General features: G+C 42.2%; 1 protein-coding gene across 10 annotated transcripts in view; it reads left to right on the top strand.

Moving 5' to 3' along the window:
• Positions 1 to 26,678, top strand: part of CCDC158 (coiled-coil domain containing 158) — a 58,706-nt gene that overhangs the window by 18,361 nt on the left and 13,667 nt on the right. For 9 of the 10 annotated variants that reach the window (XM_045018440.1, XM_045018434.1, XM_045018433.1 and 6 more), the window contains 11 exons: positions 3,272 to 3,391; positions 7,370 to 7,567; positions 9,287 to 9,769; positions 12,359 to 12,548; positions 14,100 to 14,252; positions 14,717 to 14,829; positions 16,025 to 16,183; positions 18,585 to 18,677; positions 20,262 to 20,387; positions 23,676 to 23,839; positions 25,934 to 25,993. In XM_045018440.1, coding sequence (XP_044874375.1) covers positions 3,272 to 3,391; positions 7,370 to 7,567; positions 9,287 to 9,769; positions 12,359 to 12,548; positions 14,100 to 14,252; positions 14,717 to 14,829; positions 16,025 to 16,183; positions 18,585 to 18,677; positions 20,262 to 20,387; positions 23,676 to 23,839; positions 25,934 to 25,993 — 1,859 coding nt within the window. The remainder of the gene's footprint in view (positions 1 to 3,271; positions 3,392 to 7,369; positions 7,568 to 9,286; positions 9,770 to 12,358; positions 12,549 to 14,099; positions 14,253 to 14,716; positions 14,830 to 16,024; positions 16,184 to 18,584; positions 18,678 to 20,261; positions 20,388 to 23,675; positions 23,840 to 25,933; positions 25,994 to 26,678) is intronic. The other variant, XM_045018441.1, reaches the window with a different exon arrangement.

The raw sequence follows: 26,678 nt of genomic DNA, 5'->3' as shown, positions 1-26,678 counted from the left end.
GAACTCTTCTTGAGGTCTGGGAAATGTACTCAGAGTGTCATAGCTAAATACAAGGTGGAGCAGATTGTTTAGCATAAGTGGTTAACAGATTTCAAGGTGAAGTGGCCGTTAACACCTTTCCCGTCATATGGGGGAAAAGGAGGGGGAAAAAGCTGGGGGTGGGATTTAGTGGGTTATAGATTGTTGTGATAAGCCATAAATCCAGTGTCGCTATTCAGTCCTTGGTTTTTAGCGTCTAGCAAAGATATGAATTTAAGCTCCCAGACTCATCTTTTGAACCTGTTGTGCAGGTTTCCTTTGAGGATGAGAACTGAGAGGTCAGATATGGAGTGATCGCTTTGTGAAATGTGTTCACCCACAGGTGAAATGGATGGTGTTTTTGTCTTTTATAATTTTTCTGCCTGAGTTCATTCGAGAGCATAGTAATTGTCTTGCTTCACCCAGATAGTTGTGATCAGGGCATTTAGTGCACTGGATGAGGTACACCACAGGTTTTGACAGGCATGGGTAGGACCCATGGATCCTGAAAAGTGTGGTGGAGGCGCAGGGGCGGGGGTTGATCATTGTAGCTGTGGAGGTATGTCTACAGGTTTTGCCTCTGTTGTTCTGGCAGGGTCTGGTGCCACTTTGAGTTGGTGAGTCCTGGTCTGTGGGGAGTTTGCTTCTGATTATGAGCTTAGAGAGGCTGAGGAGTTGTTTGAAGGCCAGTAAAAGGGGTTTAGGAAAGATTTCTTTCAGGATGTGGTCCCCATCAAATATAGGTTGTAATTGTTTTATGATACCCCATGTGGGTTCCAGTGTTAGGTGCTAGGCAACAACTAGGGGTGTGCAATCATATTTCCCACCCACCCACCGATGACTGGAGAGGTGTTTATGGGCCATTTCCACTTGAATGGTCCCTTGAAATATGTGTTATCGACATGCTAAACAATCTGTTCCACCTTGCATTTAGCTGTGACACTGAGTACATTTCCCAGGCCTGAAAAAGAGCTCTGTGTAAGCTCCAAAGCTTGTCTCCCAAACCAACAGAATTTGGTCCAATAAGAGATATTACCTCATCCACCTTGTCTCTCTAACAGCCTGGGACCAACACAACCTCAGTTCTAGACCATCCCTGGCAGGTGTTTGTCTGGAAGATGCCACCCCTATATCTCTGACTGCAGAACACAATCTTTGGGCATTTTTCCCTTTTGGAATTCTTAACAAAAACAGAAACCCAGAATTTTATGTGCAATACTTCTCCAAATGTTACTAACTGCAGCAAACATCACTCTCAGATACCTGCACCTGGCCCGCTCCACAGTCTTGGCACGGATCCGGTCCTAGCTCCGTACCAGCCTCTAGCCTTGGCTGCTGGTCGTGGCTCCATTCCCGGCTCCATTCCTGAGGGCTGGGCTGGGAACGGAGCCAGAGCTGGTCGCGGGCCCGGCTGCTGGCTCCGATTGCAGCCCAGCTGTGTCTCCACCCCCAGCCTTGGCCCCTGGGAGCAGCCCTGCTCCCAGCCCCATCCCCAACTGCAGCCCTAGCCTTGGCCCCTTTACCCCCGTCTGCGTCCCTCCCCCTCCCCCGAGATGCAGCATCATTCCGGCGGGGTGTGTGGACAGGAGTTAGGGGGTGCACGACCCTCAAGAGTTTGGGGACTGCTGCATTAGAGAAAGTTTACCACCTCCAGGTGGAGATAACCCATTGGTTTGCCCATAGATTTGATAATGTATTTATGATGAAGGAATGCAGCTCCCTGCTGTGTTGTAGATATTATTGGCTTCATCAGCTATTGCTACAGACATGCAGAATCTTACACTCAGGCCATGGCATATCTGAAGGATTTCACATCATCTTTAAGAACAAAGTGAATATGACCAGACAGACAACCATTTTTAGAGGAAATTGGGTAGTATAGGCTAAGCTATTATTTTTGTATTGCTCCATCTGGACATCATTCCCACGCTGTGTTTGGCAAGGGACTCTCCATACGCTGCCAGATCCTGGCTCAGATTGTCCTCAGGAGATCCATGCGTGAGGGGCTTTCTCCATTAGCAGATCTGTCCCAGATGGAAGCGAGGGGGCCAGCCCCCTTGGTAATACCTTCCCACACCTCTGGAGCCTACAGAGGGCTCTCCACTGGGTTGGGCTCTCACAGGAGGAGGGGAGGGGTCAGCTCAGGGAGTGGGTAAGACTGTATGGACCATCATGCTCCCCCACCCTCCCAGATATTATGTACAATAAGTAATATGTCCTTTCCCATGGAGCCCCACCATACGGGGGCTGTAGGAATGGCTCTAAGGGCAACTGCAGACAGAGAAGGCCCTGGGAGTGGTCCTTTAATGTTACACTTCTAGCAAGCAGAGGAGTTACCAGGGACCCCACAGCCAATCCTGACCTTCTCTCTACCCAGAGAGCACTGTAGGCCTTAGAATCAGAATTGCAGCTCAGTGACAGGGAGGGCAAATCCTGCCTCTACCAGGCTTTGGGATAAGACTTGTTGAGGAGGTCCTTATGGAGCTGGGTCCTGTACTCTCCTGTTGGATAATGACAGCATCATTGGCATGATGTTCCCCCTCTCCACTGGTCTGAAAGGCAGGAGTTTTGAGGTCACTCCTGAATAAACTGGTTATGCAACTGTATTAATAATCAGAACATGTACTATTCCCCTGTAGTTATAATTGCATTATAGAGAGAACAGTTTACTGCTTCTGTCCTATGCCAATTAAAGGGTGGTTGATTTTTTTTTAAAGAAGGCAAAAAGGTAATTTCAAGATCTTAGTCAGGCCAAGAAAGATTGTAGATTTTAAAGTGTAGTTCTTTGAAAAGTGTTGCAATAGCATTGTAGGTGGTACTATGTTTATTATCACACAGTGACGCCTTATCAAATGTGCTCAATTTTCAATTAAAATAATGATTTATCTGACTGCCGGCCATGCAATATCAATTTAGAATCTGCAAGTCAAACTGGGTTTTTTCCTAGCTCAGACATTACCAACATAAAGATTCCGCATTTAGACTGTAGTTAACCATTGTCTTGATGAGGTTTGAGTGGGAATAGAATCCAGCTCACTCTCCCCTAGCTGTGTTGGCTCTCCAGGACTAACAGTAGTAGTAAAAACTCATTTTAATCACTAAAGCAAGCAGATACATCTCTGAATACACATAGGGAACAGATCTGCTGAGTACAGCAGCACCTTTTGGACACAGTCACTTTTCAGAGTAGAACTGTCCCATAAGACAATTATCCCCAGCTGTTACATTCTTTTTATTTGCATGCATACTTTAGATAGAAGATTTGGAAAAGCAACTGCACCTGGCTCATTCTGAGATGGCAGAGGCACAAACTGAACGGGATCAATACAGTCAAGAATCTGGAAATCTGGATGATCAGCTTCAGCAGCTGCTGGTAGGAATTTGGGATATTAATAAACCATTGAAGAACAATTTATAGGGGAGTCCCATTTTAGTAATCAGTTTGTCTCTTAATCAGTTGAATACATGGATTAAATCTTACCATCTAATAGCTTTTGTTTTTATTGTTGCGGTTGTATGGGCACATTGCCTATTATGGAAAGCTGGCAGCCTCTTTATAATTAAGACTGAGACTTACTATAAATTTAATCTTCCTGCCCCAGAAATCCTCAGAAAGGTCTGAAAAGAGCACACTCAATGCAGGCATACCCCTGGTAGCTGGGTATGGCATAGCAGACTCTCCTTCATTTTCTGCCTGTTCTTATGACCTCAGCCCCCTGGTCAGGCCATATTTAGTCCCACCCCTTCTAGGTTAACAAGAAGTCTTGTAAATAATCGTTCCAATCCTTACTTTGGCCCTCAACTCTGGTCCCCACGGTCCCTACCAGCCTTCATTCAGGGATTCAACCATAACTCCTTCCCAGGAGTTTCACACTATGTGCCACAGTGAAAGATAGGGGAACCCAGACCCCTCCTTTACACTGGGCTCCTATAGCCAGCAGCCAACATCTGCTCCATCAGACTCCTTGCTGCTGCTTCCCTGGACATCCTCCTTCCATGGCCTTTTTCCAGACTTCTCCCCACAGAGTCTCTAGTTTCATCTTTCTTTTAGTGGCCAGGACTCTCATGGCTCTTCCCTGGGTCCCCCAATAAAATCCCAAACTAGAAGTACAAACTTAAACAAACTTCTGCCCTCCTCAGGCTCTCATTTAATCTCTCAGGTTTCCCCTGCTCTGTTTCTCACTTGAGCATCTACCAGGGTTCGCTCTCTCTCTCTCTCTCTCTCTCACACTCTGGAAGTCCCAGTTCTGCCTTTTTAATGCGCTTACTCCACCTCAGTACTTGCTCCATGTCTCTCCTAGACTCTTACCAGCATCTTCTATTCAGGAAAGGATCCCAGGGAGCTTTCCCCTTGACCCCGCCAGTCTCTCTCCCTTATTACCAAGGGAGGCACTGCAGAACTCTTTCTCCCCACAACCATCCTCTAGGCTGGGCTTCCTCTCTTTATACTAACAACCCAGCTGGGATTCTTCTTTCATTGGGCCTGGCCCACCCTTCAGGTGCAACCAGGTGCCCTAATTGGGCTCTCTACTCCAATTAATTGTTTCATTACTTATATGGAGCACATATCTCATCACAAGTTCATTTCCATTAGAAACCCAGGAAATTCAGAGCTAAGGTTAACATTAAAAGAAATGCAAACATTTGAAACTATGAAAATCACAGTTAAGGCTCCCAAATATAAGAACAGCCAGCACATTGGGTCAGATCAAAGGTCCAGTATCCTGTTTTCTGACAGTGGCCAATGCCAGGTGCTTCAGAGGGAGTGAGCAGAACAGGTAATCATTGAGTGATCCATCCCGTCGCCCATTCCCATCCTTAACTCTGACCCCATAGCTAAGCTAGGTTAGCATCCCACCTTTTTTCCTTTCATATCTACTTTGTAAGATTTTTTTTTTGATCCAGGACTTTCCTAACTGCTCTGTATAGTCCCTGGCCATAGACTGAAGACATCTTAAATGGGAAAAAACAAAACAAAAACACACTGTACCTGTACAGCTTTCACAGAGAGTAGCAAAATTGTGCATCACAGATCATTGGTTTCATACATACACCCTATTTCCAATGCTAAGTGTAATACTTCATCATCACACTCATCTTTTGCTCTGTGTATGAGTTCTGTAATTTCATGATTGGGTTTTGGGAGGTTAATATACCAACTTTCTGTCTAGTGTCACTTGTACAATAGGTGACACATGGAATCTGAAGAAGAGTTTTGCATGATTGCATTCCGTATGCTGTTTAAAACAAACAAGAGGTGTTTTTTCACACAACGCACAGTCAGTCTGGGGAACTCTTTGCCAGAGGATGCTGTGAAGGCCAAGACTATAACAGGGTTCAAAAAAGAACTAGATAAGTTCATGGAGGATAGGTCCATCAATGGCTATTAGCCAGGATGGGCAGGGATGGTGTCCCTAGCCTGTTTGCCAGAGGCTGGGAATGAGAGACAGGGGATGGATCATTTGATGATTATCTATTCTGTTCATTCCCTCTGGGGCGCCTGGCATTGGCTACTGTTGGAAGACAGGATACTGAGCTAAATGGACCTTTGGTCTGATCCAGTATGGCCATTCTTATGTTCTTATCTAATCAGGAATGTGTAAAGTATATCTTTTCCTGTGAACTCTTTATAGCGTAGAGAAGGCTGGAGTCAGGACAGTCACTATACAATTAAGAGTAAAGCATTCTAGTTGATGAATAAGGTAGTCTCAGTTTCTAATATTCTTCAAGATATTGGGGGGGAAAAGTTACATTTGTTTCAATGCCTTTACTGTGTATGTTCATTCTTTCACTCTCTGAGTCTCTCATTTCATTCCCATTTTCTTTGGCTTTACTAGTGCTCTGCGTGCTGCCTCCACTTCCAAAATGTCAGCCCCTTCACATTCTACTAAGAATTCTGCTAGCCCCTTTTTTAATTAACATTTTCCAAATTGCCTGATAATTTTGGATTGTGGCATCAGTTTTTGAAACTTTACATTTGTTTCTGAGCTAAAAATGATTGAAAAAATGTACAACAAATTGCTGTCTGCAAACAGTCAATCAAGCCATGAAATTACAGTTCTCATTATTGTTAAAGGTGGATGATTTCCTTCCTTGGCATGTACTGTAGTATTTGTATTTTCACTATTAATTTTGATACAATGCAGTTTTTTGCATTTTGCTGATTTTTTTGGCTAGGGTATGTTGGCATAGAAATGGCATCAAAGGCTTCAAGTCTTGAAGTGTTAAATAAGATATTGATAGCGGTAGTACTTAGAAGAGGATTAGTTTAAAGCTATTGCTGTGTTGAAGGATGGTGCCTCAGAAGCATCAAACTATCTGTTCACCAGAAATTGGCCACTTGGGTTGCATTAGGCGAGGTATTTCTAGTAGGGATAAGGAAGTGCTAGTCCCGTTATATAAGGCGTTGGTGAGACATCATTTGGAGTATTGTGTGCAGTTTTGGTCTCCCATGTTTAAGAAGGATGAATTAAAACTGGAACGGGTACAAAGAAGGGCCACTAGAATGATCCGAGGAATGGAAGGCCTGTCGTATGAAAGGAGACTTGAGGAGCTCGGTTTGTTTTCCTTAACCAAAAGAAGGATAAGGGGAGATATGATTGCACTCTTTAAATATATCAGAGGGATAAATACCAGGGAAGGAGAGGAATTATTTCAGCTCAGTGCTAATGTAGACACGAGGACAAACGGATATAAATTGTCAGTCAGGAAATTTAGGCTTGAAATTAGACGAAGGTTTCTAACCATCAGGGGAGTGCAATACTGGAACAGCCTACCGAGGGAAACAGTAGGGGCGAAGGACCTCCATGACTTTAAGATTAAGCTAGATAAGTTTATGGAGGAGATGGTATGATAGGATAACGGGCTTAGTCAATAGGTCAATTAAGTGCCACACTGGTAAATAGTACAATGGATCAATGATATGATATTCTTAACCTTTTTCCAGAGGGTATGGCTGGAGAGTCTTGCCCGCATGCTCGGGGTTCAGCTGACTGCCATATTTGGGGTCGGGAAGGAATTTTCCTCCAGGGCAGATTGGCAGTGGCCCTGGAGGTTTTTCGCCTTCCTCCGAAGCATGGGGCAGGGGTCGCTTGCTAAAGGAGTGGGTAGATCGGCTTATGTGGCCTGCATCTTGCAGGAGGTCAGACTAGATGATCATAGTGGTCCCTTCTGATCTTGAATTCTATGATTCTATGATTCTATGATTCTATGAAATCCTGGCTTTATTAGGTATAAAGATATAGTAATAATGATTTAACTATATTACTGATTGTTGCTAATATTAAAGAAAACAAAAGACAGGATGGCTTTACGATTTAAAGAGGACAATGGCTGCTGTAATTTCTTGTAGGCTGATCTACATAAAAAAGAGATGGAACTGAGTCTGGAAAAGGAGCAGAACAAGCGGCTATGGGATCGAGACACTGGCAACAGCATCACCATTGACCACCTACGGAGAGAACTGGACAACAAGAATATGGAATTGCAGCGCATGGAGAACATAGTGAAAACAATGAAGACCGAGTGTCAGGGACAAATGGAACGTCAGGTTAGGAAGGAACTGCTGAGTGGTATTATTACCATTGAGAGGTTTCCCATTCCCATACACCTAGATATATACCAGGGGTAGGCAACCTTGGGCACATGTGCCAAAGGCGGCACACAAGCTGATTTTCAGTGGCACTCACACGGCCCAGGTCCTGGCCACCAGTCCGGGGGGCTCTGCATTTTAATTTAATTTTAAATGAAGCTTCTTAAACATTTTAAAAACCTTTTTTACTTTACATACAACAATAGTTTAGTTCTATATTATAGACTTATAGAAAGAGACCTTCTAAAAATGTTTAAATGTATTACTGGCACGCAAAACCTTAAATTAGAGTGAATAAATGAAGACTTGGCACAGCACTTCTGAAAGGTTGCTGACCCCTGATATATACTAAAAATAGCACTGTTTTTCTTATCCTAGTTGGAACATGAGCAGCATCTATACGTAAGCTGCCAGAGGTTTTCATTCTAATGCCCTAGTTTTGATCACTCATAACTTTCTGGAACTTTCACCTGCCAGTCAGAAATTTTCAGTCCTAATCTCTGGCCTAAGGTGATTTTATACCAAAACAGCCGGAATTTGAAATTTGACACATTAACACACTTCATGAAGAAGTGACTTTGAGTGTCTGAGGAAACTTGGTTTGGCTTTTGCCAAGTTATAAGCCTCCAGAAATCGCATTTTGTGCATGTCCAGTAAATGTAATGTGCCCAGGACTGATGGCAGCACCTATGAACCTCTTGTGGACTGTTCTCTATTTCACTTCTCTTTCAAGACGGCCTTTCTGGTGGCAATCACTTCTGCAAGAAGAGCTAGTGAACTAAAGGCCCTCATAATTGAGCCACTGTATACAGTATTTCATCGGGACATGGCGGTGTTTATGTCCACAGCCTAATTACTGGGCTGAGTTGAGCCCTGTGTCCAGAAGGACTGTTCCGTTGCTTTCAACGGAGTAGACTCTGGACATCAAGCCCTAGGGTCAACTCCTTTCTTCAGACTGCTGCATCCTCTCAAAAAAATCTTCCAAGTCCAAATACGTAACCCAGTGCCAATCCTGTCAGCTGCTGCTCTCCACTTTAGGTCAAATTAATTTGTCTATAACTTGATTCCTTTATTTGCCACCAACTAGCCAGGCTTTCCCTACAACTACTTCCTGCAACCACCCACCCCATGAACTTCTACCTTCAATTCCTGATATTTCTGGGTCCATTCTTGTCTTCTGCATCTGTACTGCACTATTAGCGGTTCTTGGGTCACAATGCTTCCTGTTGGAGGTTGTCCCATAAAAGTCTATGCACTTTGCTGACTACAGCAATAAAACTAGTTATATACTATTGATGCACACATACCTTTTCCAGGATATATTTGCTGTAAAGTTCAATTGGTCAGGCTTTAATATATTGAATGATTTAGACCTGTCTCCTCTGAATAGTTTAGAGACAGTTAATTTGTTTATTCTATTTTTCATATCAGTCCTACTTATTTTTTTTCTATATTTCACACTGTGTTTCCTTTATCAAGGAAGGAAGAAATGCAGAAGAATCATGAAATCCACTAGGGTCCTTGTCATGCAAACCTAATTTACCAGTGAAGCTCTCAGATACCATAATGATGGATGCTATAGAAAATCCATAGATAGGTAGCTAGAAAACCCTGTAGGTAGGAAGGCAGATAGAAAATACAGTTGTCAAAGTTGACCATTTTATTGTTACCATTCAGATGGCTGCAATTAAGGAAAAGAATGAAAGCATTGAAAGAGTCTCCTCCTTGACCGCCCAGCTAGAATCAACCAAAGAGATGCTCCGTAAAGTGGTTGAAGATCTGACAGCCAAGAAGATAAATCTGGAAGCTTCTGAGAGAACAGTGTCTGACTTGACAGCCTGCCTGCAAGAGAAGGAGAGAGCCATTGAAATTACCAATGAGGAAGTCAGGAAGCTCCGGTCACGGGTAGATAGTAAGTTGCAGGAGCTCCAGCACTTAAAGAATGAAGGGGATTACTTACAGAATGTGCAGTCGGAATGTGAGACACTGAAACTGCAGGTGATGGAAAAGGAAAGAGTTATTGAGATTTTCCAAAAGCAAATTGATAACATGACCCAGATTGTGGGCCAGCATGGACGAACTGCTGGTGCAATGGAGGTGGAGAAATCTCAGCTTGTGAAAGAAATCAGTGACAGGAAACTGGAAGTACAAGAACTTAAGGTCTGTACATTTCACCGTGTTTACGTCTCTGCAAGACAGTACGTTCAGTCTGTTTTAAAGTCCACATATCGATATGTTACACTGTCTGTGTTTTCAAGCAGGTCAGAAAATGGGCCTAGAAATCTATAAACATTTAGAAGACCTAGCATGGCTGGGAACATCATCATTATGTTATCATTATTATTTTGATCAGTTTGTATGAAAAATGAAATAAATATTTCTAGGTCTGAAGTTAACAGATTATGGGTGAAATCATGTGCAATCCTGCAGAGCCAGGATTTCACTCTATGTCCATGAGTCAGAGTAGTAACTAAACTGGACTCAATATTAAAAAATGTGCACCTGAGTTGCACATGTAAAAGCATACTTTTGCATACACCAAAGGGATAATTGCATGTACAACTGCAAATTTAACAATGTGTACAATTACCCAATTATGCACAACCAAATGTGTGTCTGTGTGAATAGCTTAGCCTCTTATTTTTATAATATATAGGCCAATTGATCTGCTTCAGCATTTTACCAAAGAACAAACATGGACAAGAAGGAGGCAAAAGAGTGTTCTTCATCACAAAATTACCATGGTGGATCCCCACTGTAGAATAGTGCTTCAGCCATTGTGTGTCCCACTCCAAGGCAGTTGATCTGCAGATCTAAACATTTTGACTTGTGGTTATAAAAGGCCACCCTACCATTTTCAGCTTCTTTTCTACTGATGATAGAGGTCATAGAACCATTGCTTCATTGTTCACGATTTACACAGTGAATTAGATTTAGAATAACAGTGGATGTTAGTATAATAATTAGCCGTTATAATTGATGTTAATTGTTACTATAACAGCAGCAAAGAATCCTGTGGCACCTTATAGACTAACAGAGGTTTTGCAGTATGAGCTTTCGTGGGTGAATACCCACTTTGTCAGATGCAAGTGATGCATCCGACGAAGTGGGTATTCACCCACGGAAGCTCATGCTGCAAAACCTCTGTTAGTCTATAAGGTGCCACAGGATTCTTTGCTGCTTTTACAGATCCAGACTAACACGGCTACCCCTCTGATACTTGTTACTATAACAGTAGTGTTAGATCCAGAACTAGTTTGTTCTCTCATAGGCAGATCCAGAGAAGTGTTTAGGCTTTAAAGGTTGATGACAACGAGAAGTGCATGACGGACCAACCTGTGAGTCACCCTTTACCATAGAGGCTTCACCACCCCCACCACTTCAGGCAAGAGGCGAGCAGGAGCAGTAGACAAAAGTTTAGGAAAAAATTTTGTCCACTCAGCACTCAATCTTGAAGGGCTTGGAGATGTCAGATCTGAAGGTGTCAGGCCGCACCTTCAACAAAACAGAAAAAGTCATATTGTTACAGAGAGTGGTAATTATGGGTGTTTAGTTACGGAAGGAGAAGCACTCTCAACCTTTGTGGCACTCTTCATTGAGACTGACTAAACATTCCTCATCTAGAGTATGCCCTATAGACCTGACATCTTCTTTAAAGAAGAGGCATTCTAAGCTCGCCATATTCAGGTGCTGACAAGACTCCTTAGAAAAGGAAAGGTTGGTTTTTGGAGCTTACTCAATTCCAAGGGGCTCAGATTTGTTGGTTCATATAGAAACAATCTGATCAGTTCAGCACTGGAGGAACATTTGAGCCCTCTCTGTTGATCTCCATTGGTTCTGCTCTGATGTCAGTTCAGCATCCAGAGTTTTGGGTGAGGGCTAAGGAGTTTTGCAGTGCATCATCAGATCCAGAGCTGACTCCCTGGTTCTGTTACAACCATGGTTCTAAGTCTCTTGGGCTGAACCCACTAGAGGCTTTGCAAGTGATGTATCTGGCCCTTTACTTAGCAGGGCTTTCACTTCAGAGTCTCATACTCAGAAGTCTCCCACCTCATCTGCAGCAGCCTTCAAACCAAAGGACCTTATCACTAAAATATTCTGATCTACCTCTTCATCAGCTCTGGCTTCTCTCAGTGCTGGCTTAGTATGAAACCATCCTTGCCTCCTTGTACTTTTGCTGTTGTGTGGTGTGTATGGGGTGCCACAGCTGGGCTATGGCCCCTACAACCTTTGGAGCATGTGACTTTTCTGGTTTCAAGTGCCACTTTACCCTGCATCTTCTCATGGTCACCTCAGGTAGATGGTATACTGAGCATCTTCCCAAAGCTCAACTAGTTTCCATCAACTTGGTAAGAAATCATTTCAAATCCCAGTTCATTCACAGGTGAAACAGCACAAATCAGTCTTTTTTAAAATCTTGTGAGTAACTATAGGAATCAAAACACAAAACATATGTGAGTTAGGGATTTTATCAACTGATTTAGCCACTAGCTGAACTCTGATAGTGCTTAAGACCAGAGCACATTTTGTTAAAAACAGTAATCAGTTGGGTTAGCAGAGACAGTGATATATGCTGAAATAATCTGTTTATATATTTATCCCCCTCATTTTTGTGTCTTTTCCATTCTAGTTTTCATCTTTGCACCAAGTTATTCCATGATAAAAATCAGATTTCAAATAATTCTGATGTGTATATGTCTTAATTGTTAGTTAAAAGCTTTATTACAATTTATTTATTTACATAAGTAGATTGCGATGGATAAGAAAGAAGACAGAATCCGTGAAATGGAGACCAGATTGAGTGAACTGGAGCTGGAAAAAGTTAAACTGATAAATACCTGCACTGAGAGGCTCCGTGCAGTAAAGGACATGAAACTGGAAAGAGACCAACTCATGAATGAGCTGAAAGCCAGTCGCACTGAGCTAGCTGGCCTCGCAGGTAGGGAGCCTCAGATCAGATATCTGCTAAATCAGGCTGATGTTAAAAATAGAAGAGCTGCCTGCTCAATCCAAATATGGGTACCAGTCAAGTCAAGGAAAAAGTTCCCAGATAGAGTACACTGATGGTCAGGCTGCTTCAGAGAGCTAATTCATTATTTGGATTTCTAGTATAGAATGAAGATGATGTCATTTAGAGGCATAACTCCCAGTGCCTTGTGCAAAAATACTCAGCAAAGCCTGACCTTTGGTAGGGCCTAGAATAAAAACCCTAGTAGGTCACAGAATATAAACTTCACCACGAGCCCTCCTTCTTCCCCAGGTTTTATACAGGGAAGATAGATATTGCAATGTTCCATCATTTAAATAAACTGATCTGGCACATCCTATTAACTGTTTGCTATCAAAATGTAGTGAAAATCTTGTATCTTAACTCATCAGAAAGAGGACATTAGCAAATGCTATACATGAAAGGAGATCAAGATGCCAGGGACATACAGCATGTGATATTGGCAGAAAGTGTCTGAACCCTATCACTGCCAATAATAGCCTACTCAAAAACTCATAACTACGAGGTGAGGTTGTACATGTGTATTTCCTTTCACCACAGTCACCAGAACTCAAGGAAATCACCTATTAAGGCAGCATTAACATCCAGACCAACCACAATTCACATGCTGTACTATGCAGACATTATACCAGCCACATGCATTCACAGATTCCCCCATTCATTTTCAGCATAATACATATGCCCAGCTCCCCAAAGTCACGCTCCAGTGCACAACCTTAACTCTGACCTCAGCAAGATTAGTAGATGGTAACCATATACATACTTTTACTTGGAAAGTCTGTCCTCAGATTTTGTGAAAGGTAATAACAACAGAGTTCAAGTGTGTGAGGGCATGGGGGGGTCTGAAATGGAGGGTCCAGAGCTGGAGGGGCCACACTGTGTGGGAGCCAGAGCTGTGCAGGTAGTGAGAGGGAGTTATGTAGGGAACATAGATTTGTGGAGGATGATTGGGGGAATTTGAAGGGGTCAGAGCTGTTTGAGGGATGCATTTGAGTTGAAGCTGTGCTAAAGCGATTTCAGGGAGGGTGGCTTGAGTGGAGAGGGGGTGATTATAGCTATGTCAGGACATAGAGCAGGTTGGAGTTGTGAAAAAGAGCCTGAGAGAATGGGCACAGGTCAAATATTTTATCTCACAAGGAGCTGTGCCACACCAGGTAGCAATGGGCAGTCTGATCCCTGAGCAGCACACAATCAAGAAGTGTAGCTTGATTGTCACGTTGTAGAATGGATTTATAGAACAGTTAGGAAATGCATCTCATTTTGTTCCAGTGAAACACAGCCTGTCGATGACATCATAGCAATGCAATGGAATATAACGTATTTTAATTTGTTAGCAATTTTTTTCTCTGTTAATTGCATAAATATTGTATTCCTTTTAAGGGATTAATCAGCACATAAATAAATAAATTAAATAGTAACAGGTGGATGATTTTATGAATCACTTTACACTTTTGTTCAATTCAATGTGCTTACATTGAACAGAGGAATATGAAAATGTAAAGAGGAATTATCGAGACAAAAGCGAAGAGATGGAAGGTATCACAAGCAAACTCAGAATGCAATTGAAATCTGCCCAGGCTGAACTGGAACAAACCAGAGCCACTTTAAAGACTATGGAAGGTTCCGACGGCCATGGTAACTTTGGAAGGTTTTTTTTCTTACCTCATATTTGTTTGTCTTTTTAACAAGTGGAATTTGTAAATATCTTTATTCCTTCAGTAGATGTTATTAATGGTAATTCAAATATTTTATAAAAGGAATAAAAAACAGTGGCATATGCAGACACCTTCTTGTTTTATGGTTTACTAGGAATCAAATTAAGCCAGGAAATTTGGAGCTGAATTTCATCAAAGTATGAGGTGGTCTATATTAAATTTTCCAGTATAGGTTCTTCTGTTTATATCACAGTCACCACCTAGGCAAAACTCCCATTGACTCTAATGGGAAGTTTGCTCACATAAGGACTGCAGGATCCCAACCCACAGTCTGTTTTTAGTGTATTATTGACAATTGATTTCCAAATAAGAACACAGAAAGCATCATGCCTGATCCATTTTGTTCATGAAGGACTAATCAGTTGGGAACCTTGTCTTTTACAGCTATGAAAGTTGCAATGGGAATGCAGAAGCAAATCACAGCCAAGAGAGGACAGATAGATGCATTGCAGAGCAAGATTAAATTCTTGGAGGAGGCAATGACAAATGCAACTAAGGTCACAAGAGCTCCAAGTAAAAGTATTTAACTATATTTAGATAAATAGTTCCAAGTAGAGATTCAGGGCCAAATTCAGGGTTAGTCCAAGAGAGACCAAAGGGAGTATTAGTTAGCTTAACTTATACCTTCATCTGGCTTCCTCCAGCTGAATGTTACATCAATTAGTCTCTCTCCAGACTGAAATTCCCTCCGACTTAGGGCCTAATTTTCATATACACTAAGTCACTTTACACTGCTCTAGTGATGTAAAGGAGCCCTAAACTGGGTGTAAATATAATTTACTGCCAGATCAGATGAAAGTGACCTTAGTGTAAATGAGAATCAGGCCCTTAATTACTTACAAACTCGTTTAGACTCACGTTCTCTTACCAACCAACTCCCCTTTCTTGCACATCCTTCTGAATCTGGCCCTCAGTGCTTACCCTCAGTTTTACCTCTCAGTTTTGTTTGCTGCTGGATTTGAGATACTATTTCCTAACTGAAAAGTTCATTCTGCTCAATAGCAGGCAACTATTATATTTATTAGCTAACATATCCTGATTGACAGCAACTGTCAGGCAGCTACAATAACTTATTTTCATATTTTCTGTAAACATTATTGTTCATACGAAAATGCCACAGTGGGTGCTTGCTTTGGAGGATGGTTTAGCAGAATTTGTCTTAATTCAGATTCTGAGCACTTCAAGTTTTGGTGGATACTGCTTGTCAGTTTCTTACCAATGAAGGTCTGTCTAGTAGATTCCCAGACAGATAAGTGGTTTAGTTACCAGTAGAGTTGATTGGATTATCACCTACATGTGTTTACAGCAATTCATCGTCCTCTGCTAGCTTTGGATCTAGTCACTTGCATGGATTATGACAGTTGTTTCTTCGGTATTGGGCAACGGAAGAGCTTATCAAAGCGTGGAGCATAATAGTATGCTCATACACTGTCAAAGCTTCAAATTTCAGATTTAAAATGGTTCAAGGCTCTGTGAGGTGACAGTCTAACGCTATAAGAGGTCACCTTCCTATTGTGAAAGCTCCTGTTTCTGCTTAGTATGATAGCTGAGCTTCTGGAAAGGTTCACTGAGCAATTTTAAACGAATATAAACCATTTCAATTCATAAAGCTCATAGATAACAGATGTGTATATTGTTAGCAATCCTAAACTGTTATCTCATTCACTTTGGTCTTGATCTTTACAAATGCAGGAGAAGCATTATCTGAAAGAAGAAAAAAATAAACTAAGCCAAGAACTGAGTAGTATTGCAACAGAAAACAACAAGATGACTGGAGAGCTGGAGATCCTAAGGTCACAAGATCGACGTTTGAAAGAAAAGATTGCTAACATGGAGGCAGCTCTTGATAAGGTAGCTCTTGGTTTAGTCAAACTTTTCATTCCCCAAACTTTTCCTGTGAGCAGAAGGGACCTTAAGAGATGACATCTGGTAAAACCTTGACCTGGACCTCACATTAATACACTTCTGGTTTCTTTAACTGAAGCCTTAATTTAGCCCCAGCTGGCTCGGGAGATACAAGTTGCACCTCCTTGAGCTAGAAGGGAAGAATTCATCCCTAGGGAAGGGCTGGTGTGGTTTGCACTGCTACCTTCCACTAAATGTTTCTATGGTCGGGACTCTGTAGGAGCCCTGGCAGAGAGACACTGAATCAGTATGTTCCTGGTGATCACCCCGGCCAGTATTGCCCATTTATGGAGGCTGCAGGCATCCCAGTTCAGGGAGGATTGTAAGCACCTTGTGCTGTTGCAATTGCTGTCTGGTTGAGCTTATCACAGCAGATCCTGCCCCCTGGGTCTAGACAGCACTCCAGCCTCCAGGTGAGGACCCAAACAGCCATGTAAAACTAACTGTTGTTAGAGGTGGAGCTGGTAGTGACACCTATACTTAAAATTGCCTAACACTTCCCATTATAACATGGTTTTTCTGTTGCTTTACAACTTTGCCATACTTTAACCATTCAGGCCGAAAGTTTCCATGCTGGGTTCTGCCTCAGGCTGAAGTTTTCAGGAGAGTTTCAGCTAGAACCGTTCATCCCTTTCTGAAAAAGATATTGTGGAAGAATAATGTGCTTTTCCCATGTTAAATTTTTTTACAACCATTTCATGGAGGAGCTCAAGTGCCTCCATTCTGTGGAGCAAGGACTTGAAATTCAGCAGGGGGTTGCCTTGGGGCCCCAGATGTGCCTTTTCCTATCCCTGTGAAAAACACCCAAGCTGCACCAACCTATAAACCCTTGAAAAAGTCTCCATTTGCATATCTTCAGTATAGACTTGTTAGAATTGGGCAGCTAAATTCCATCTGCACTGGCCACGCTCAACCCCTCACAGCGCCTATGTGCCAACCAGACTGTGCATGTGCCATCCCCATAAAACTCCATCTCAGGACTGCATGGGCCACCAGGGGGCACTGGGCACAGGAACTGAGAGCAGGTGGACTTTCCCTCATGTGCCACAAAGTCCTGCTCCGTCCAGGCATACAGGCAGCATACAATAGGAACGTGCTTGACGCATATACAGAGGAGAAGAGAAATAGTCCTAGTGGGGTGCGGAGAAGGAGTAGATTAGAACAAGGAGCCTGTGGGGTGGACAGAGACTGGTTGGGCAAGGAGACTGAGACAAAGTGGCTATTGGGATGACTGGGATGAAGATCCTAAGAACAGAGACTCAGCCTGCGAGAGGGGGGAAGACAGATCAGATGCAGAGCCAGCACCACAGGCATCCTTAATTCTGGCCATTTCCTAAATTTGAGTGCTTGACTCGGCAATATTAATAATGTTGTTAGCACAGCTTTGTTGTGTGTAACAGAACATACAGTAATAATATAGCCGACTAACAAAGGCATAGGCACAATGAAGGCTGGTGCTGTCTGAAAGTGAGTGGGTGAAAACTAACTGTAAAAGTACAGTCAGAGCCCATTTAAAGCAGTGGGTAAAGATCATAACGGATGGTCAGACAGGACAGATAGTGCCTATCTTACCTACCCTGAAGAGCCTCCACTGTGTAGACATCATTAAATGTAATTGATCAACCTGCTGCTCATAAATTATTTCTGAGTTGAATGTTGAAATAGAAACTACCGTGCAAACAAGAAGCAGCTAATTATGTGTAATGAACACTGTATTCACCATGCTTCAGTGAGCATAGAGAGTCAACTGCCTTTTTGTCATGTGACAATGGCAAAGAATGACAGAAAGAAACTCAGTTTCTTCTAACACTGAACAAGGAACTTTATTAGAATTATGAAAACACCCTCCCTAAAGTGTCCCTGTCCCTCTCTGCCTCACAGTAGCGCTCGGGCTCAGAAACTTCCCCAGCTCCTGTTGCTTAGTTTCCTGCTACAGATTTAAAGAACCAGAATACGTATTATCATATCTGCATATATCACATTTTTCCGCTATAAACAATCTTTAACAAGTTGTATTATTTAACAGAGTATAGATTCCAGACTTCACCCCCTCATCCATTTTAAAGCCTTGAAGAGGGCTTTGCCTAGTTAATACACTTGGATTACTAATCCCATAGGTGTTCAGGATTCTTTCCAATAGGAACATCTCCTTTCATTAAGGTTGTTGTGTGGGTATCCTTGCTACTAGGGTCATATGGCAATTCAGCTGCCTTTTGGAAGCTCTGCTGGCACTATACAAATGAAAGGTCTCTTTGTAGGGCCCCTTGTTCTTATTAGAGAGAGAGGATTAAAACATTTAATAGAAAACAAAGAAAAGGTTAATTAAACCTCATATTCTCTCTTGCAGGCATCTATGCAATTTGCAGAATGTCAGTGCATAATCCAGTGTCAGGAGCAAGAAGCCATGCGCTTCAAACTACAACACACTTTGGATATAAAAGTAAGTTCTTTATAGCTAATATGTGGACTGAAAAATTTAGGCATTTACTCTTGGTTCTAGTTTTAATACTATCCTCCTTTTACTTCAGCATATGCCCAAGGGTACTTATCTGATACCCTTAACTCAGGTTTAACATCACCCCTTCACAAGTGGTGCCTTTGATATCACTTGCTTGTAAAATACTATTCCATGTGAGTAAGGGTATCAGGGTCTGACTTAAAATGAATTAAAATTGTAATGGGAATGCTTTGGCACCATGCTTCTGTGACAAGTACTAAGACTTTTGTGATACTCCTGAGATTTTCTGGCAGTTTCAGGTGAATTAGAATTTGAGAGTTTTACTGAATTCTATATGAAAATGAATAATGCACCCAGAACAGTAATAAGTTATTTAACTGGACATTAAAATATGGGACAATTTTGTTTTGTAGTGGTTTCTATAGCAGGATGGACATGCACTAAGCACTCCGTCCTGGGGCACTGTACAGGCACACTGATCCCTTTTGCAGGACCTGTAAGAACTGCACACAACCTTCACACAGCTGTCCCACCCTTTGCCTGTGGCTGGCTTCATAATAGGATGATTCTTTTCTAGGATAACATCACCCCTGCCTCGGGCCACTTCAATAACAGAAATAGTTCTTAATCATCACAGGGTCCCAAGATAAAGCCCATCACCACACAAGAGTCCATACTAAGCTCTGGTGTCTTCGCTCATAGGCAGAGCTCTTATTCTGTCCCAGCTTGTCCTCCCAGTTCTTCCTAGCTGGAGCTTAGCCTTCCATCTCTTGCCTTTAAGCCCAGACTCCATCCAGGTTTCTCCACAGAAGCTGCCTGGTCCCTGGGCTTCTCTCTGTCACAGCTCCCTTGGCCTCAGGGCCTTCTCCACATGCGGTCTTCGCACACTCTGCAGTTTCTCTTTGCTATTCTGTACAACCCCCACTGCAGCCTCCTGCTGCTCTTTTTAGGGCAATCACCCTGTTCTCTCTCCTGTGTGACTCCTTCTATAATCAAGCCTGGCTCATCACAACCTTTAAGGGGTGAGCCACCCTGTGGCAGCTCCTAAGAATCATTACCCCTGAGTGCTTCCCAGATAGAAAACAGTTGTAACCACCACAGCAATACATGGAATTCTGAGCACAAAGCAAACTGCTGGAAGTGGGTGTGACTAATGGGTTTAAAGGGGTTAACTTGTGTGTGCCTTGTAAAGTAGATTATAGGACTACACTGGGGGCCATATTTTATAGCATCACACTGCCTGCTGCCATTCAGGATTCCTTGCAGTCAGTGTGATCCTATGGTTTTTTATTCTGCATAGGAGGAACACCAGTCATGGACCAGCCAAGATTTTCAAAGGTGACTATTGACTTTGGGTGCCTCCATTTTTGTGTTCCCAACCTGAGACAACCCTAAAGGGGTCTGATTTGAGGCCCTCAGAGTCACTAGTCACTTTTGAGAATCTTGGACCAAGGCCCTATTGTGCTACACACTGTGAAAAACACATAACAAAGATGGCCCCTGTCCCAAAGGGTTTAGTCTGCACACCATTTTGTCTGCTTACACCTGACTACTGTTCTTCGGCAGGAACTGCAGGGCCCAGGATATACGTCAGGTTCTACTTCTGGAAAGCCACGCCACATATCATTGCCACTTACTCATCCCCACGCTAACGTGCCACCTTCCCAAGCCTTTCAAGGCTTCATTCCTCACGTGAGTATCTGCTCTAGATTGTGAAGTCAGCATGACACAGAGCTATTCTGAAGTTCAAAAACTGATGTCATTTCCAGTGGGGGTTTTTCAAAGGGATTCTTACCTACCAGGCTTAACTCATTTCCTTTAACGTCTCGTATTATGGACTTACTCCTTTTCTTTTTATTTAGCTAAGACTCTCTTAGCAGTTGGAGAATAAAAACTAGCTTTTTAAAACTAATTTCCTTACCTGTGTCACTAATAACACTTTAAAATATTGAAACAAAGACTACATTGAAATACATTTGACTTTTCTGTAACTCACTCAGCACAGACAGTGAGAAAAGACTAGTCAGATTTCCAGTTTCCAGCCAATTTCCTTTTTTGGTTCTCGTGCACCAGTACAATCCTGCAATGTTTGGTTGCAAATGCTGCAGGAGAATGTTTTAAAAGTTCCTTCCATACTGGCTTTCTCTGATTTTTTTTTCCTTTTAGTTTATGACAGCTTTTGTATTAATATTAGATTATGTAACCTTCCTCTGTTCTTTTTAAATACACCTAAATTATGGATTTAACCGAAATCTTATGCAGAAAATAATTCTCCATTATTTTCTCTATAGTTTTTATATGATTCTCCATATAGGACATGCCCCAGATCCCACCAAAGTAAATGAGAGTCTCAATCACGTTTGGTAGCAATTGGATCAAGCCCATGATCATTAGCACACAACAGAGTGTGGGTTTGTCAGTCACTATGTGCACACCTTATTTTGTATCAGTAAATATGTACCGTGGGACCAATTCTGTCCTCACGCAGATCCATTGATCTCAGTAGGAATTGCACCTAATTAAGGCCCCATCAGCCCTCTGCGTGTGCTCATGGCATGCCCCCTCCATGCCCCTACAGACGCCCCATGTAGGGAGGGGTGCAGGGCGAAAAGTTGCAGACTGTCCCCACTAATCCCATGGGGAAATATAAGATACTGCACATAAAATCTACAGTCTTTTTTTTCTGCTTTGCTCTTTGTGTTTTGGGAATTCACATTTCCTACAGGGACAGCTGTGGCTCAGGGGAGTCCCAAATAGCACAGCTCCTGCAGGAGCTACACTAGTGCCCACGGATTTATAGGAGTGGGTAGCAGGCAGCAGTGCTGAGGAAAGGGCCCCGTGCCCAGCCTTTCCCTTCCCTTGTGTGAGAATAACCTTTCTAGAGGGTGTGGCCACGTGAGGCCAGAATTGGACCTTGTATATTTACAGTATGTTCAGCTTTATCTTTGCCGGGTCCAGTGTAAACCAAATGCTGACATTTAACTCGAGCATGCTAATGCACCATTGGGAGAACTTCAGTAACTCCAGTGCAAAAGGTTTTTATTGCTTTCTCAGAAAAGAAATGGTTTGCTCACTCCACATCATTGCTAGTTTCTCTTTCACACAGCAGAGAAAACGTCACTAAACGATGACCATAATTTTGCGGCTAAGGCATGTTTGTGTACTTTAGCCTACGAATTGTCTATTTGCTCTGTCCATTGAATGTCTGCATAAACTGTTACCTATCTCTGAGTTTTCTGAGAACAGACAAAGCAGCTAGGAAATTATAAAAAAGCTTTGGCCAAAGTTTTGCCTTTTATCACTTGGAGACATGCACTTAAAAAGTTCCAGTTACCAACTAACTTCACTTTCTAATGTGTCCCTTTTTCTGTATATACAGCATGTGAGCAAAATGTATCAATTGTGTGACTCCAATGAAATCAGTGGAGTCACAGCAAGGATGCACTTGGCCTTTCTGGGGATGTCTACACTGCAATGTAAAACCCACTGTGGGCCAGTGGCAGCTGACTCTGGCTAAGGGGCTGTTTAATTGCAGTGTAGATATCCAGGCTCAAGCTGGAGCCCAAGCTCTGGTACCTTCCCCCCTCGTGGAGTCCCAGAGCTTGGGCTCCAGCCCAAGCCCAAATGTCTACACTGCAATTAAACAGCCTCACAAGCCCAAGCCCCGGGAGCCCAAGCCAGACATGGGTGTCTAATTGTAGTGTAGACATACCCATTGTAAGCCCCACCTATTAAGATTGCCTGACACTTCCCATTATAATATCCTATTATTAGATGCTTATAACTTTGCCAACCTTTAAGCATTTGGGCTGAAATTTTTTTATACCGGGTGTCTGTTTCAAGATGACTTTAAGAAAGAAAAACCCATTTCAGAGAGAACGGTTTAACCCATTTCGAAGAACGAGGTTAGAGAAAAGTGCATTGTTTTGCCCAGGTTAAAAAGAATTCTGGCAATCTTTTCTTTGAGCAGCTCAAGCACTCTAATAGTGTGGTCCTCATTTTCTGGGTGCCTGACTTGAGCCCACGGGTCTTGATTTGCAAAATTGCTGAGCATTCACAGCTGCAACTGAAGTCAATCCAAGTTGTGCTTCAAACATATAAAGTGTTATAGAATGCTAAGTAATCTGAAAAATCAGGTCCTAGGGGTCCCAGATTGGGCACTCCAAATTAGTGGACACTGTTGACCTTAAAATCCCTGTGCCTCTGTTCCCTACTCCTATCTGTAAAATGGGAGTAATACCAGCCCCTCATTTCACAGGAGGTGTTGTGCTAATGAATTCATGCGTGTTTGTGAATAATCAGATACTGTAGTGAGGAGCTCCAGAAAAAAGCTGATGAGGAAATTAATAATTCTCTGTTCAGAGCCGGGGTTGACTAGGGTTCACTAAATAAGGCCTAGGGCCACCCATTGAATAATCAGGAGAAAACAAAATATTAAATTTTATTAAATTCAATATTTTAAATATTGAATATAACTTAATTTTCATTGAGTGAGGACTATGCATCATGTACGCTGAATGAGATGGAAGTCCTGTGGAAAATATAGTATGTGATCGTGTAATTAAAGACTGCTTTACAATGCGTATGCACCGGGAGGCTGAATTAAGGTTGCATTTCCTAACTTTTGAGTGCTTAACTTTGCAACCTTAATAATGTTTTTTGAACATAGTATTTGTGTATGTATATAAAAATGTACATCTATATCCAGTACTGTGTATAATCATGTTATGATTTTCTTTACAATATTCTGAAAGAGAGACGGCTTATTAACTTACATAGTATAGTCACCTCTTATAAAATATTTTGATAATGATCAAATTTTCATGGTCAAACCTCTAGATAGCCTCCACTAAAATAGAGTTAAAAAATCTACTAACTAAGAACAAAAGAGAAATGTCTGTCTTTAGCTGGGTATATATAGGTTCTGGAAAGCAAAATGCCATTTTAAAGATTTCTTTTATAAATGAATATTTAATTCAGATGCCACCCAAGCCAGGCATTGTGAAGGAGGACCCACTGCGAGATTTAAAGCGGCTTCTCCAGGAATTAAGAAGTACGATTGATGAGATCCCCTCCATGGTTCTCAGTAAGAGTGACAGCGATGGCAGGAGAGAGTTACCTTTAGCCACCTTGAGAAACACAATGTAAGAAAAGTGTAAATTAATCTGGACATATATAGCCTTCTGAAACTAAAATCTGGCCACTCAAGTGCTTTGGGGACAGTGCAGGATACTGTTGTACAGGAAACCGGGATTTAGGAATGGACTCAAGGTATCCAGAGAGATTAGCCATATTGCTCATGCAACAGCCCTTATTGATAAGCTGCTTTCTGGGAGAAGAGTAGTGGTTGCTTATAAGAGTGCAGAAGGAGAATGGTGGCCCAAATTAAAAAGATAGGCAAGGTATCTGTGCCATGGTCTAATGAATCCATATCACAGGCTGAGGATGATATATGGCTATGATGGTAGTGGAACTAGCAAATGACTGCATCATTTGCACCCCGGTGATGTCTTGTTTATTTACTTTCCATCTAAGCATTTCAGATTTTATGATCATTTGTGAACCCCCTTCTTCTGTATTATGGAAGTATCCTGCCATGTGAGAGTAGGGTGACCAGATGTCCCGGTTTTATAGGGACGGTCCTGATTTTTTGGGCCTTTTTCTTATATAGGCTCCTATTACCCCCCACCCTGTCCCGATTTTTCACATTTGCTGTCTGGTCACCCCCTATGTGGGAGACAGGCGAATGGTTTCTCTTAGAACACTACAATGACTTCATAGATCATGTTAAACAAAAATATCAAAACCAGCATCACTTGTAAAAGCCTGATGCTCTGGATCCAGAAATAGAGAGTTTGTAAAGATTAACATCATTCATGACTTTGCATTAGAATATATTCCTTATTTCAAGAATTATTTATCTCCCATTGTATGTAAAATTGGGGCTTTGTCAGATCAGCCTCATATACAAAACATCCCATTCTCGGGCTTTTTACTGTTTTGGTTGAGTAGCTGTTTTTTACTGAACCAGAAATTAGTGTCATCAGCATCAAACCCTTTGAGAGTCTTGACAGTCATAACGAGGGCCCTACCAAATGCATGATCCATTTTGGTCAATTTCATGGTTATAGGATTTTAAAAATTGTAAATTTCATGATTTCAACTATTTAAATCTGAAATTTCACAGTGTTGTAATTGTAGAGGTCCTGACCCAAAATGGAGTTGGGGGTGGGGGTTTGCAAGGTTATTGTAGGGGGGTTGCAGTTCTGCTACACTTATTTCTGTGCTGCTGCTGGCAGCGGTGCTGCTTTCAGAGCTGGACATTGGCAGCTGCTGGCCAGAAGCCCAGCTCTGAAGGCAGAGTCACCACCAGCACCAGCACAGCAGTAAAGATGGCATGGTATGGTATTGCCACGCTTACTTCTGCGCTGCTGCTGCTGGTGACTGTGCTGCTTTCAGAGCTGGGCAGCAGGAGGGCGGCCAGGAGCCCAGGTTTGAAGGCAGAGTCACCACCAGCACCAGCGCAGAAGTAAGGATGGCATGGATGGTATTGCCACCCTTACTTCTGCGCTGCTGCTGGCAGGGCACTGCCTTCATAGCTGGGCACCCAGCCAACAGCTGCCGTTCTCTGGCTGCCCAACTCTGAAGGCAGCGTAGAAGAAAGGGTGACAATACAGCAACCCCCCCAGAAACTCCCTTTTGGGTCAGAACCCCCAGTTTGAGAAACCCCCTGAAATCCGTATAGTATAGTGTAAAATCACACAGAAGATGAGATTTCACAAGGGGAGACCAGATTTCATGGTCTGTGATGTGTTTTTCACGGCCATGAATTTGGTAGGGCTCTACTCATAACAAGGGAAGAATGTTTCAGAACACAGGGCAGTCAACAGTGCTGAATTGCCAATGTCTGGATTATAATGATTGTCTGTATTATATCTTTATGATGGAAGTGAGATAAGCCATTGGCTTCTGTGTTGCTAATTCAGCCATGAGCTCAAGAAATGGTTTTCAACGTCTAGCAGTAAATCTTTGACATTTTGTAAGAACAGTTTCTTTGGAAAGATTTGCCTTCTGTTTTCTCTCTTCTGTGTGACATTGTGTTCCCCATGTGAGTTGACATGAGGACTGGAGAATCCTTTCCAGAACTAATTATTCCTCAGAAAATGACTATATCTGCCAATCCTCATGGTAGTGCTTTTCTTGATATTGTTAACCATGGTACATTTTTTCCCATACAGAGATGCTGCAAGTAGAGAATCTGCTGTCACATGCAGCTTGCGACAGGATATATACAGCAAGTAAGAAACATAGTCATTTGACTGAGAATGTCCCCGACTTTTACCAATAATCCGGGAATTAGTCTACTTGTTTCTCTAGAGGATGTTAAATAGAAGCTACTAAAGCTGAACATTTTAAAATCAGTAGGTCCAGACAACTTGCTTCCAAGAAGTTCAAAAGAGCTGGCTGATAAGCTCACTGAACCATTCAGACTGGTTTTCAGTAAGTCTTGGAACAATGAGGAAGTTCCAGAAGACTAAAGAAAAGCTAATGTTGTGCCAATTTTAAAAAAGGGTAAATGAGATGATCCAGGTAATTATAGGCTTGGTAGCCTGACATCAATCCCAGGCAAGATAATGGAGCAGCTGACATGGGACTTAATAAAAAATGACAGAGTAATGTAATTGTGCCAATCAACATGGTTTTATAGAAAATAGATCCTGTCAAACTAGTTTGATTTTTTTATGAGAATATAAATTTGTTTGATAAAGGTAATATGTTAACCTCATAGACTTCTCTAAGATGTTTGACTTGGTACTGCATTATATTTTTATGAAAAAAACCAGAACCATATAAGATTAACATGGCACACATTAAATGGATTAAACTGGATAACTGATAGGTCTTAGAATGTAACTGTAAATGGGGAATTGTCATCAAGCAGGTGTGTTTCCTGTGGGGGTCTCAGAGGCATCAGTTCTTGAC

This window comes from Mauremys mutica, chromosome 5 (assembly GCF_020497125.1).
Source record: "Mauremys mutica isolate MM-2020 ecotype Southern chromosome 5, ASM2049712v1, whole genome shotgun sequence".
In the NCBI taxonomy this organism is placed as follows: domain Eukaryota; kingdom Metazoa; phylum Chordata; order Testudines; family Geoemydidae; genus Mauremys; species Mauremys mutica.
The sequence above is the reverse complement of the archived record's forward strand: the minus strand, read 5'-3'. Positions and strand labels throughout refer to the sequence as shown.